The sequence below is a fragment of the Mugil cephalus genome, chromosome 4 (genome assembly GCF_022458985.1).
Source record: "Mugil cephalus isolate CIBA_MC_2020 chromosome 4, CIBA_Mcephalus_1.1, whole genome shotgun sequence".
Taxonomy (NCBI): domain Eukaryota; kingdom Metazoa; phylum Chordata; class Actinopteri; order Mugiliformes; family Mugilidae; genus Mugil; species Mugil cephalus.
Genome location: NC_061773.1, coordinates 8,142,263 through 8,156,695, shown reverse-complemented (window position 1 = coordinate 8,156,695; position 14,433 = coordinate 8,142,263). Strand labels below are relative to the sequence as shown.

General features: G+C 41.2%; 1 protein-coding gene across 1 annotated transcript in view; it reads left to right on the top strand.

Annotated features, from left to right (window-relative positions):
• Window positions 1-855: 855 nt before the first annotated feature.
• syn2b (synapsin IIb) overlaps window positions 856-14,433 on the top strand; it is a 69,168-nt gene continuing 55,590 nt past the window's right edge. The window contains exon 1 of the mRNA XM_047582165.1: window positions 856-1,811. Within this exon, the coding sequence (XP_047438121.1) occupies window positions 1,387-1,811 (425 nt within the window). The 5' untranslated portion in view covers window positions 856-1,386. The remainder of the gene's footprint in view (window positions 1,812-14,433) is intronic.

The window sequence follows — 14,433 nt, the reverse complement described above, 5'->3', positions numbered from 1 at the left end:
CATCCTACAGCCAACCGTCAGCTTGGTGTGCCACAGCCTTTACAAGCTGTTTAAATTAAATACGTACTGAAACAGTCATCATCACAGGTCCTGTTGCAGACATAAAAAAATACACCAAAAATCTCATGCTATGACACTATATATGCTGCTTTCTTCTATTGTACTCTAGGACAGTTAGACTGGTCAATAAAAGCCAGAAGGGACAGATACATTTCTGTCCTCACTCATCTTTCCACTATATGATCTTTGATTCAGATATAATCAAATTTACGAAAAATTTACAAAAACAAATAACCAATATAAAAAAAAGCATACCACTCGACACTGGAAAGAACTGTTCACGCTTCAGGGAAATGGAAACAGACACATGCGAGAACAACATGGAAACATGGAGAAAAATAAGGCTGAGCTTCACCATCGTGTCTCAACTCTGCCCTCCATCGCGTCACACGCATTTAAGGGTAAAATACTGACACGACAGCAGTCGTGGGGGAGGGGGTTGTGTTGTCAGTTCTATGAGAATTTATCCGCTGGAAAACGTATCAGCATTGTCACGCACAATGTTGGAAAAAAAGGATAAGGGCGAAGGGACGACATGTTGAGCAGGAGGAAGAAATTACGGGTGGATGGCAGGAAAAAGGGTGGGGCTTGTGGAGCAGGGATGGACGGTGTTTCCATCTGTGAACTCCACCTTGTGCACGCTTGCAGGAAACCCCTTCCACTGGTTGCACACGGCACGGCGGCGCTACAAGGCTGCAGCACGACACATGAACGTAGTGTATGATGTAGGAGGGTGATGACAGGAGAGGGGAGGGGGAGGAAGCAGCCAGTGAGCACGCAGAGCGAGTGTGAGTGAGCGAGAGGAAAAGGCCAGGGGGAGCGTGAGTGAGTGAACGAGTGAGATAAGCAGAGAGAGCAGCATCTCTTGAGTGCATTCAGCTTGCAGCAGCTCACGAGGCAGGAAGGCAGAGCAGAGGGAGGCAGCAGCATACCTCTCTCTCTCTCTCTCTCTCTCTCAGATACACACTCTCATACGTCACACACACACATTCATTGGGAGGCGTGAGGATCAGGAGGAGGAACATCACACACACAAGCGTGTTGTTTCGCTGGCGTAGCTGCACTTTGGAGAGCTGTCTCTTGAAGACTGGACCAGAGCTGTATCCATCGCTTCATCCATCCTCTCCTTCCTTCCTGCTCTCCACACCTCCAGCGCAGAAGCGGGCTCTCCGTCCCTCGACCATCTGGACTGATTCGCTTTCTGTCACTCATCTAACCTCTGCTCTCGCTCCACACAGCCGGGAAACCAAGAGGCGCCCAGTCAAGAGAGGACGAGGAGAGGAACCCCCCTGACCGACCGAGAGACCCACCTTTTCGACCGCAGCCATGAACTTCCTCCGGCGCCGTCTTTCTGACAGCAGCTTCATGTCCAACCTGCCCAATGGCTACATGACAGACCTCCAGAGGCCTGACCCACCTGCTCCACCTCCACCCACTGCCTCCTCCCCTTCCCCCGCCACTGCTCCTGCCCCTGCCCAGTCCCCGACCAAAGCTCCAGCACCATCTCAGGCGCCGGCCAGCTCCCCCGCAACCCAGGAGCGCCGTCTGAGCCAGGCGGCCCAGCAGCCTCAGCAGGCCCAGTCCTCCGCCGGCGGTTCCTCTGGTTTCTTCAGCTCCTTCAGCTCCATCACCAACGCGGTCAAACAGACGGCCGCGTCCGCCGCCGGGTTTGTGGAGCAGTCGGCCCCTTCTCCTACCCTCTCCAAGAAGTTCAAGATACTGCTGGTCATTGATGAGCCCCAGCATGAGTGGTGAGTGTTGAGACCTTTATGAGGGGTTGTCCAAACATCTGATCGGAACTGGATTCGACTGTTGGTTGTGTTGTTGTTGATGAATGAAACTGGAATTCTTCCTGACCTTTAAGAAATGTGCACAGTGTGTGTGACTCTACAAATTTGGCATCAAAATATTTGTTTCATGGAAAAAAAAATACTAAAAAAAATGATTTACTCAACAAAAGCTAAATTACGTGTGGGTGAACTAGCCTGTTCATCACTGGCACTGAAGACGCTGATTCATTTGTATAATAAGATCAAGATAAACAGCTGACGTGCTCATTGAGCCATTAATTCTTCTGCCTTGTTCTGTTGTTCGGGTTTTATGGTTTTGTGTTTCAATATGTTGTGTTTCTCTCACTGCTCCTAAAATAGAAACATCTTTAATTACCTGAACAGACAAGACAGATTTTCTCTGGGGTTTTGATTCACACATCCCTCAACCCGTCACCTGTCTCTGTTCTTGCTTTTATGTGTCTTCATGACGCCATGTTTGTGTATGCTTTTTATCAGTGTGTGTGTGTGTGTGTGTGTGTGTGTTAGAGTGCTATGAGTTAGTGCCTCCATCCCTTGACAGCACACGTTAGCTAACAGGATATAATCCTTATACTATCAGCTCATACATCATACACAGTCATACGGGAGCATGTAGCTCTGAATAAAACATCGTCTCTTATATTAAAGTAAAGCTTCAGCCCTCGGCTCTGTAATAATGTTTCTTTTCCTCTCGCTGTGTTCTGTCCCTGGAAATCTCATGTTCAGCCTATAAATTTGTTTCGTGTGGACGTTGATGATGGATTTTACCGACTTTCAGTGGTCGTTATCTTGCTGGAGTTTCATCTTGTCAGCCCTTGTACTGGAAGCAGCAGCCATATGACACGCTTTTGACCTTTTCAATTTAACTGCAGTGTTGTCATATGGCAATAATTGTTTAGTGCTACTAGTAAATCTGAAAATGTCTAGTCGAAAGAATCAGAGCAAGGAAATAAGCACTGAAGCTTGATTTAGACTGATCCACAGTTAATATGAACAAGAAGTCCTTGGGTAATAAGGTCTGAACATCTACAACTGAACAAACTCGTTTGGAAGGACTGTTGACAGCTCCCAGAACAAGCTGATGAGTGGAGTTTGAGTTGCCTCTTTCATTTATGGTTGTGATGGTACTTGATGGTTGGTGAATATAAAAATGTATTTCCAATAAGATTTGTGAATATTTTGTGAAATAAATATAGACTTACTTGCCCGTTACATTAAATGCGTTAATGTAAATTAATAAAACTAATATAACTCCAATATATAATGTAATCCTGAACTTAATCTTAGCTTCATTAAGGTATTACAGTGGTAGGTAGGTATTAAGTATATTATAGTGATACACATTTTTAAATTGTGGACAGAGACACTGATTCATTTCTGTTTTCATTTCGGAGGCTGTGGCTTGTAGAACTATTATTCTGTTATGTATCCTGACTGACCTACTGACTAAAACAATATATTATTATTCTTGTCAGAAACATGCCTCGGTAAAACACACAAAATGTCTGTATGTATTTAACTATATGGTGTTAAGGACAGAAAAGCTTCAAAATGGACTGTGTTTGACCAACCCTAGCAATTACTATAGGCACAGGATTATTTCTGCGTGAGTGTATGATGCATGTGTGGACGCGTGCGTGTGTTTGGAGTATGTCGTGACGGTAATCGCATCTCTCAGCGTGATTGTTTTGGTGGATTATGATTGGATTGCTGCCATCCATGATGTGGCTGATTGTGCAGTGCTGCAACTATAATTCAGGAAAACACTGCTTCACTGCATCCTACTTGTGTAACAATGACTAAACACAATCAGTGTATGTCATCAGTGTTGAAAAAACATGTGCTGCCTTTAACAGACCCATTTTAGAGATTCACTGTTGCTCATCGTCGCTGCAATAATCAGTGATAATAAGTGATTCGCAGCATTTGCTGATGCTGTGGTTTAACTCACATGGTGTACTGGGGAGTACATTCAAAAGACACGTGCATTTTTAAAATGTAGCTAATTTATGTCACTCTGGCCTTGTTTGTTAAGTGATTGCTCTAAAATATGATGTAAACTGTCTAGAAAGGCACATCGTCATCGAAACTCAGATTGGAAACCTTTCAAAAATTCCTTTAACGTAGAATTGGCTACAAGACGACAGGGATTTCAGTGATCCCTAGGTGATATGAAATAAAATAAAAACAACGTGATACATGAGTTTGCAACTTTACATTATTGTCACTGGTCTTTTGTTTGTAAACAATCTTTTATGCAGAGAGCAGGACATAAATATTAATGCTTGTTCCTTGGGCATCTCGGCCGGAGAGGCATTTTGCTAAATGTTATTGATTTTCCACTGAGCAAAGAGCCGACTTGTGGCTGCCAGTGATATTACTTAGGGAAACAGAAAGTCACACTGAAAAGACTGTTTCTGTAATGATCCAGTGAAGAATCAATCAGACATGGGGCTCTGTTTGATATCGTTTCAGATCCAAGCCAGAATTTTACCTCCGTTTACATCACAATGAAGTCACAAACATATTTGATTTCTTTACTTGTCAGTGTTTATTTTGTTCATTTGACATGTTTGTCCAACAAGGGCATTGGGCACTTTTTGCAGTCTGACGTAGTTAGCTAAAACAGATGGCCAGTGACTGTGTGTGCACAAATAGATGTATAGATATATAGTTATTTATCAATAAATATGTGTTTAAGTACATACTGTACCTGCATACAATGGGCACATGTACTGAAATCCACACATGCATGCTACATGTGCACATTTAGATGCAATCCACGTTATTATCACATTATTAAAATCCCATCCTGAAACATTTTTAAACGCTTTTTGACTGATGGATGATCAGTCTCTAAGGATCTGTGAAGTGCTTTACCAGAGTGTGGGGAGTCCTCCCAACAAAAACCAATTCCCTTCTGGTCATAAAATGTCTCTTGACGACAGAACGAAGTAATGAAATGATCTAAAACTGCTCTTGTTCATAGGATACATCTAAAGACTTATTGTATGTTCAATAAATTCAATCAGTAGTTCCACAACATTAAGCTCTATGATTAAGACACAGTTGAAATGCACTGGGCCCAGAAATCCTGCTAATACTGAACATTTAATCTGCTGCCTGACCAAATTTCACTGAATAAAACGGTGTAAGTTGTAAGAGGCTGTCAAACCTGTTACCAAATATGATACGACCAAACTTTAATCATTCACTGAATGTGCAAGGCACAAATTAAACTCCCTAATCCTGGAATTGTGGTTTGTTTGAGGGTTTCAGAGTCTCTGAATTGGCTTCTTGTCTTCAAGAATATGACACAAATGAAGCACATTTTACACCCGTGCCCATGAATTATAAACAACGTTGGATGAGTAGACTGATGGAAAGCCTAAAAGGGATTGGCATGCAATTAGTTTTGATCATTTCCACCTGCCAGTGTCAATTAAGTGAGATCAAATATTTTAACATACTCATCATCATTGATCCTGAGATAATTATAGCAATGAGAAGCAATGAGGATTTTACTTTCTCTTCTTCTGCCTGTCTTCTTTTCTATACCTTGAATTCTGTGCCTTTAAAAGTTATACATATTCACTTCTCTCCAGTTCAGCTTCCTTTTATCCATCAAGCTAATCTTTGCCTCTGAAAAAGTCAGAATTAGCATTTTGCATTCAGCACGCATTGCAAATTGAGGGAAACTCGATGTGCAGAAACGGGACACAACTCCAAATGACACTGACGTCCCCTTTTAAATACTGTCTGACTGTTGCATAAGCGGCCTGAGGTGTCATGAATCTCTCCGCATCTGACGGCTCTTTCTCTGCGCCCCGAGGTATCGACTGTGATGACTTTTTCCGACTGTGCAGCACAAAGAGGCCACAACGGGTGTCCTGCAATAAAGCTGTGACATGAAAGAGCGTATTTTTCAGGCAGCTCCGAATGTGTGTTTGAGCGGTCTTGTGTAGCCCTTACGTAACCGTCCCGGGCCCATTCAGATGAAGGCTGTGTCCTCCAGGGCCTTTCAAGGTGATATCAGCACAGAGAGGAGGATTAATGAAGAAGATGTGAGCGTATCCTTTTTATCACTTTCCCTTGACATCTGTGTGGTGCTCTTCCCACTTTGTCCCACCTTCTTTCTGTGAAAGTTTTTTCCTCTGTGTGTTTCCTCGTCCCTGCCTCCCTGTGCCTTTTATGATGTCAGGCACTCTGTGTGTGGCTCCAGAGAAAGTGCTGTGGGTTCACAATGTGATGAAGTAATGAGTAGAGACGTGGTGATTCAGCAGTTTCAGCCCAAAGGCCACATCTGGTCTCTTTCCTCGTCTCTCCGTATCTGTTCATCTCCCTCACTCTCTTTTTTTTGGTTTCCCTTTGTTTAGATCTGTGTTTCTCTGCTGGATACGTCCTCCACACCTTTAGCTAGACTGCCACTGACTGTATTCACCACCTATATTGCATAAGTGCTCATCAGAGGAGATTATTTTGCATCGCTGACTTTTGAAATGACTTACAATGGGGTTTTTATTGGAGTTTTATTGGTTTGTCTGTAGGTTGATAGTGGATGTCAGCTGACTGCCTGAAGCTTGAGCTTTAACCGATAGGCATAAAAACTAGACTTCAGTAATAATTTATTTGTGTGCACGGTTGCATTTCCTGAGCTGAGAAATATTTTATATAATATTTTCTTCTGAATTTTTCTTTAAACAACATGTTGATAACTGTTTCCAGTATCTGACAGCCATACAGCTTGTCGGCGACAAAACTAGAATATCTTGAACTGAATTGAATTTTCCTGGATGCATACAATTTTTTTCAAATTATCACTTTAGCATGTGAATGCTAATAGGGCCAATTACCACAAGACTCTGTTGAGGCTAATGAGACTGTCATTAGGTTTTAAGGTATTTTTACACACAGAAATGTTAAGGACAACAAAAGCTTGGCTCAGTGGTGGCCTTCGACTCAAAATCTCAGGTTCACCAAAGCGACTGGGATTCTTCCTCTGGGTACAGCAAATGTAGTAGGTGTTGAGATATTTCCCAGGATACATGAAAGCTGGTCTCCAGGAACCACTACTGACTCACCAGTACTGACGTACTGTATTTCTGACCAGAAAATCAGCACACACCTTGCAACTGCATCACAGTTTGTATGAATTTGGCATTGCTAGTGGAAACAGGTGCGCACAGTTTAAGCAGGTGGGGAGGAGGTGGAGCCTCGTCTATGTCTAGTAATGTCACAAACACACTCTGTCTCCATATTCTGTCGTTTAAGTACACACGATAGAAATGTGTTCATTCATTCATTCATTTTCTGTAGCCGCTTGTCTTCTTGAGGGTCACCGGGGGGCTAGAACAAGATCTCAGCTGTGATTGGGTGAGAGGTGGGGTACACCCTGGACAGGTCTCCAGTCTATCGCAGAGTTAGCACAGAGAGAGAGACAAGCCATTCACACTCACACTTACGGCCAATTTAGAATCACAGGAAAACGAGTCATGGGGAGAACATGCAAACTTCACCCAGAAAGGGCTCAGTCAGTTGATAGATTTGAACCCAGAGCCTTCTCACTGTGAGGCATCCGTGCTAATCACCACATCACAGCGCTGCCCTACAAAGTGTTTTCCCACTGAGTTCAGCATTTTTTTGTGAGAGTTTTTGACTGACTGTTCCTTGTTTCTGCTGACCAAGTTTAACTTAAAACAGTGGTTGGGGAATAAAGCAGTTTATTGCCTGAGCAGTCTAAATACACCTTCAAACAGCACACCCATTCACAGAACAGTGCACCCACAACGAACAGTGAAGGAGAGCTTTTGTTATCTGCTGGCTGCGGTTTGACTTAGTGGCAGTGATTAGGAATTATCTGTGACATTATGGCTCTCAGCTCCAGGTCCCTCCTCCAAACACACAGGCTGAGAACTGACCTTATTAAAGCCGAGGGCAATGTCATGTCGACTTTACAGGGTGCTCTCGGATTCGACCTCCTGCTGTCTAGTACCTCTTAGCTGTTGTCATACCAGACTGGTGTCATTTTGAGCTCCATGGACAAGGCAGAAACAACTGAGGTAAAAACGGTCATTTCCAGAATATGAACTGGTAATTTTACGACTTCAAAGTGTGGATATGTGCTGAAAGTATTATGTGATCAAACCTATTTTAGGCCTATTTTATTTACCTCTTGTGCTACATTTCTGTTAATATAAACTCTTCTGTTTTAAGGTCAAAAGACGGGCATTCAAATTTTCAATTTGAATGGACGGTTCATTTTATCCGCTCTCACTTTGAAACTTATTGATCTACAGCATCACAGTAGTATAGCTTTGCATGCCGTACCCTACACCACGGCCTGATATGCATCTCCCCAGAAATGTAACCGCACCCTGCGACCACGCAGACCCAAACAGTTGTGACGATACACTTTCTTTTCCACATTGTCTCTCAACTGCCGGGCAAGCACAGAAAAATCTTCTCTCCTTCCGCCTCCTACGCACCGTCTCCTAGATGTCTTCTTTCTTTTGTGCGCTGCAGCGACTTCTATAGAAGTAATTGTTGTTCAACATTTATTAGCTCCACTTCCAACATGAGCTACTCGTGTCTATTGTTTGAAGTACACAGAGAAACTCCACACGGCTGATTAGCCCTTTTGGGGGGTAATTACAGTAAGATGCAGACACACCAGTGTACACATTTTTCTGCTTACAACAGTGTAGCCCACTGTGGTGTCGGCTCTGTGGAGATCTGCTGTGGGAGTGGAAGCCAAGCTGGAGACTGGTAGGTGCAGCACCTTGCAGGTTGAGCTCAGCAATCGACGCTAAGTTAATGTGGAAAAGCAGCCCTTAACCAACCCATTTTTGTAAACAAAACCAGAATATTTCATCAGAGTGTATTTAGTGCCTAACTTGACCGTACATGAATCATAAGATGGCAGATAAAGTGGCCATAAATACATTTTGTAATACAGTAGAGTCAGATTAGAAAAAGATTCACAGTGAAAACTACCCATGCTATTGTTTTGTTTTGTTTATTTTTTATTTTTAGGGGGGTATTAAATTCTTCTTCTTCATTTTCGTTTGAACACTTTATCTCAGTAAATGTTACATTTTAGAGTGTTTTTATTATTGTATAATATGCTCATGTCTGCTGTATCTGATCTGTGAGGGATACCTTCATAAACAGAGGGCTTGTAGTAGCTCTCATGGGGCCAAGCTATTAGTGAAGACAGATCTGTTGCACTGGCCGTGTCAATACCTGCTGGATTTAAAAGGAGCTTTTCTTCCCAAGGCCCACAGATCAGCATTTGACTCAAGAAGGAGGGGAAATTAGGGACAGCAAAAGAAAATGTCCCAGCTGCGTGTATGAGAATGCATGTCTCCCTTTACATTTTCATTTCTAGTGTTGTGTTTCCTGTGTTATTGTTCCCCTTTGGAGGTGTTAAAAGTGGAAATGTTCCAAGTTGTGACAAGTTTGGTGACATTCTCAGAAATGAGAGAAGCCATGGAAGTTCACTGGTGCATTTTAATTTGATTTCTCCTTTCTATTTTTATAATTATAGTGTGATAGTATGTCTTAGGAAAATGGTGGAATTTCCTGTATCACATCGTCCTCTTGTTCACGGTTGTCAGTCCTGTGGATTTCTAGGTGGATATAGTTGCCTAGCAGTGGTGTTCTGACAACTTCCAACCGATGGTGCCCATTTAACGCCGTGCACTTCGTGTACACAGCGAGCTCATGGGTTTTCTCTCTCTACTGTACAGCTACTGTTTCTCCTCATATTGTCACAACATATATTCAGTGAAATGTCCCCTTCTTGTGAGAAAGAACAACAGAAAACCTATATATTTGCCAACTAACCTATATAGTTTATCTAAGACTGAGGTATCTTGATCAATGCATTACTTTCTGTACTGTGAATTTGTTTGTATTGATTTATATATAGTTGTAATAAGTGACATTTGCTTGTGAAACCCCTTATAATGTTATCAGAATGTAGAAGTAGTTCAGTATATATTTATATATTGTCGTATAATACTCATGACTGGAAGATAAATTACTAATTTTTCAACAGTTTTTTTTATTTTATTTTTTTTTATCAGTGTCCACAATATGATGCAGGGATTCAATGAAATGCATTAATGAAACCACACTCAGTAATTCATACTCAACTGTCAAAGTTTGTCCATAATGTACTTACAATCTGATGATTTATGACTGCAGTCAGCCAAGAGGTTTTCCATAAAGCCATCATACGAGAATTAAAAATGCACTTTGTGCACATTAAAAATATAATGATCTGAAAATCAACTTACATCCAATGATAAGTACATCCGATGAAAGATTAGTGTCACAGAAACATACAAAGCATACAAGTCACACAAACAGACCTCTTCTATCATCCTTTTATTTAATAACTTCTTCAGTCAGACAATGAAACACAGGCAACAATAAACCAACCTGTTAATTAAAGCATTTTGCACGGAAGACATTTTTTAATTTTAGGAGATCCAAGTAAAACTGACATATAATGCTGTGGTTTGGTGATGCTGGAAAGCGTCTCAAGATTGTTGCTGACACCATATAAATAAAACTCAATTGAATTGACTATAATACAACATTTCCACTGGGAGTTTGTTCAGTTGCAGTTTGGATCATGGTTCACTGAGTTTTCCTGTAGCTGTGTATGCTGCAGCTGTTTGCAAGAAAAAAATACAACAAGGACAAGCTTTACAGAGTGTGCGATAACAAAAAGAAACTGGAATTTTATTGATCGTCATATTACTAGTGGTGCTTTGAGCGCGGCCCCTCTGCAGTTTCCTCAAAATAAGACTGAACCCGTGAAGCATACAGATACTTCAGAAGGCCATAAACTAGAGCAATCAGCACTACAACCTCTGCTGATATGGCCCGCTGTTGCTACGGCAACAGGTAATCCTCTTCAATAATCTTGAGAATATATGGCTGAAAGGAGGAGTCGATGTGATTTCATGACAAACCACTGATTACAGTTTACATTGAGCTTTTCTGTGTGAGCTGCATAAATAAATAGAGGAATTAATGCATCAAAACCGAAGCTTCCTCAAATGACATCTCAACCTCTTCCCATTCTTTCTTTGTTTCTGTGTCTGTTTACGACTCTGTGCACATTAAAACAAGATGTGCTTAGCAAATTCAAAATCAATGTGCTTAGCCACTAACAAATGGAAATGATTATTACACTATTTCTTTGAAACCCTGTGTTTACATAAATTTCTTACATTATCAAAAGGTTATTCAGCATCTGACCTCTGGAGGAGGATGTGAATGGACAGAATATATTGAAAATGTAATAAGCTAAACTGTGACTTTTCATAGTTTAAGTCTGTTTTTTCCTTATGGAAAGTCACAAAAAATACATAAAATTCACCCTTCTTGACTGTAATATAAAAAATAGCAAGTAGCTACAATAAAAAATACACAAACATCTGAAAATAAAATGTTTCCATATTAACGTGTGCAGGGGCAAGTGAAGTCAAACAGTTCAGCCAACGAGGTTTTGTTCTTTCCTTTTTCTTTAAGTATATCCTGGTTATTTCTTAACAGAGAACCTCTTGTGTGCATGTGCTTTCTATGCCTCAATGGGATATCTTCACTTTAGATTAATTGGGCGCTCTGACTTACTCATAAGGGTGGTATAAGTGTGTTGAAGCTGCCTCTTGGCCAATGTCAGCTTGAATGGGCTCCAGCTGCCCTCTGTGACCTCCTACGATGGTATAGCTAATGGATGTAGGCAAGATTTAAGGCACTGTTTATAATCAGCAGCCTCCATTAGCGTCACTCATGACAGAATTTAAAGCTTTGCGACTGGATTTCTCTTCCTGATGTGGAGCTTGATTGCCACAGGTATTATCTCTCTGTGCTTTCTGCTTTCCAACAGTGGAATTGATGTATTTTGTAACACAGCGGTTGACACTTTAGTCTGATGATTTAACACTCATTTCACACCCAGTGATCCAAGTCGTACAATCTGTATGTGTATCGCTATCATGTATTGCTAACCATTTTCTCAATTGTAAGGCACAGTCCGCTCTTATCAGCTGCATGATGAGATTATGTTTGGTGGGTAGCTGCAGCTCGTGGTGTATAGTTTTGCAGGATTAGACGTAGCTGTGAGCTGCACCCTGCTGCTGAAGAAGGACTAACCTCTCTCACTAGCAGGTTTATTTTAGGTGATGTGTGTATAGTGCATGTTGGTACGCACTTCACCGTAACAGTTGAATATTAAATTTCAAGCCCAGGAAGAGCTTCTGTCAGAACTGTTTATATCAGAGGATGTACACTTTATTCCTCTTGATTACTCTTTGTTATATTAACATGCTATACTGTAGGTCCTCAGTTGTTTTAAAAACAGGTTTGCAACCTGCATTTTAGCATCTTGACAGCTAAAACCTCACTAAGACTAAGAAAAAAATTAACCAATACAAGATGTTAAATCAAATTCAAGATGTTTCACAATATCTCCTTTGAGCACTTGTTGCAGGTTGCCGAGGCTGCATCTCCAGTCAGTCCAGTCAAACCGTTGACCTTTTGGCCGTCCATCCATGCAGGTGAAAAACTGACGTAACTTCACATGTAGCACCAGCACAGCAATAGAGCTAAGGGGGGCGCTAATTAGAAATTCAGTGGCACTGTACTCCAGCACCAAAATCTGTGCTGCTTTTCAATCTGGTCACTACTGTTTGCATCAGCCCCGTGCTATTCCTAATCTCTTCTCTCTTTCACTGTCTGTGACTATTGGAATCACCAAGCCAACCAACCAAGATGGTAGGATGGTGGCGTCCATGCTAAAAAGCTACAACGGCCTCTGTATATTCTTCTCATATGCTAACATTTGTCAAGAGTGTTATATATTGTCAATAAGAGTGGAACTCTGTCTATAAAATGCAGTTTACTTAATTGAGTGGTTCATTTCCCGCTTTATATCCAGATGGAGATGCCACTGTGTTGGTGTAGCAATTATGGAGATCAATAACTTGTGGTTCACAGTTTGCACATTCTGTTCATATATGTACTTTAGCTTCAGTGTGGCATGGCTCATTCACATAGTTCTGTCTTCTGTTAGCTTCTACAAAAGGAGATTATATGCATGTGTGTGTATCTGTTTCTGAGAGAATTGTAGTAACGAACAGCGTTGGCACTTGCTGTGATAATATCACTAACGGAGGAAGACGATTTATTATGTCACCACAAATATTTAACTAATTTCTCGAGTCTAATTACGACCGAACAAAGACAGAGACCACGTTCACCTCAGGTTTTAATAATATTGTTCCACTTGCAGTTTTTATTCTTCACAAAACAGTTTGACACCTTGTCAAAAGTAAAGACGTCAAAGCCGGGGTGACAACTGCAGGTAATTAGTGCAGCAAATGAGCAAGTGAATGAACATGCAAATATTCTTTTGCTTTATTGCAATAATGAGCTTGTGTCGTTTAATTGGTGATAGTCCCACCAGTTCAGGACTGTTATGATAGGATGCATTCATTTCACTGGTGTACCTAATGAACTGGTCTGTGTATGTTACATGCCGTCCAACTTACACATAGCGTGATATTGTTATTCTAGCAATGTGTCCAAATGAGGACACAGAGTATTTGACCTCTTTATATTTTGGCCTGTTAATGAGACCAACTGGAGCGCAGGTCTTAAGGGACTGAGTCTTCAACGTAGCAGATGGGGTAACTACTCAGCCATGTCTCTGTTCCTCACACCTCTCACAGTTCTTTTTCTTTCTTTTTTTTTTTTGAAGAGAAAGTATGACTCAACTTGACAACAGTAGTTTTGTGCTACTTTCATAACATTGTCCTAATCTGTTTATCTACCATCAAGCTGAAGCACAAAGACATGAATGGTGCATTTCTGCTCTCCCAGTTGCTATGGGAACGCACTAATTAGATTGTTTTGGATTCGAGGGGCCGGCGCAAAATATGTGCTGAATTGTTGTGGTTATTAGAACAAGAGTTGCCACCTATTGAAAGTGTTTCTTCCTTGAGGATATTAAACAATTAAATCTGTTTTCTGTGGTTACCTCTCACCGTTTTGTGGAGAGCACATATTGATGAGGCCAATATGGGTTTTTATCTTCAACTTCTCCTCTTCTTTTTTCTGTGTTCAAAGTTGAATTCCCCAAACTCTGTTAACTAATTGCCATCAAGTTAGAGACATGAAGTTTAGAGTAGAATACAATGCGCCTTATACTCATTGTGTAAATAATACAAGGAAATTGCAGAGGGAATGACTTGACACATTTATAATATCACAGGTGATAAGAGAGGATCTGACGAGAATGGAAACACAGAGTAGGTGATGTTAAGCTGTCAGGTGTGTTAGTGGGTGTTATTAGAAAGTGTATAATCAGCATGAGACAGCTTATGTAGCGAGAGAACTTAAATTACTGTGCCAAAAATATGCCAATAAAAATCCCAACATGGTTTAAGGCTCAAAGAAATAATTATGTAATCTTGTGAATTGACGTCACTTCTGCTGGTGGTCACGCCCCCCTGAGTGGTGAAAAAACATGGCAAAATGTGGCAGT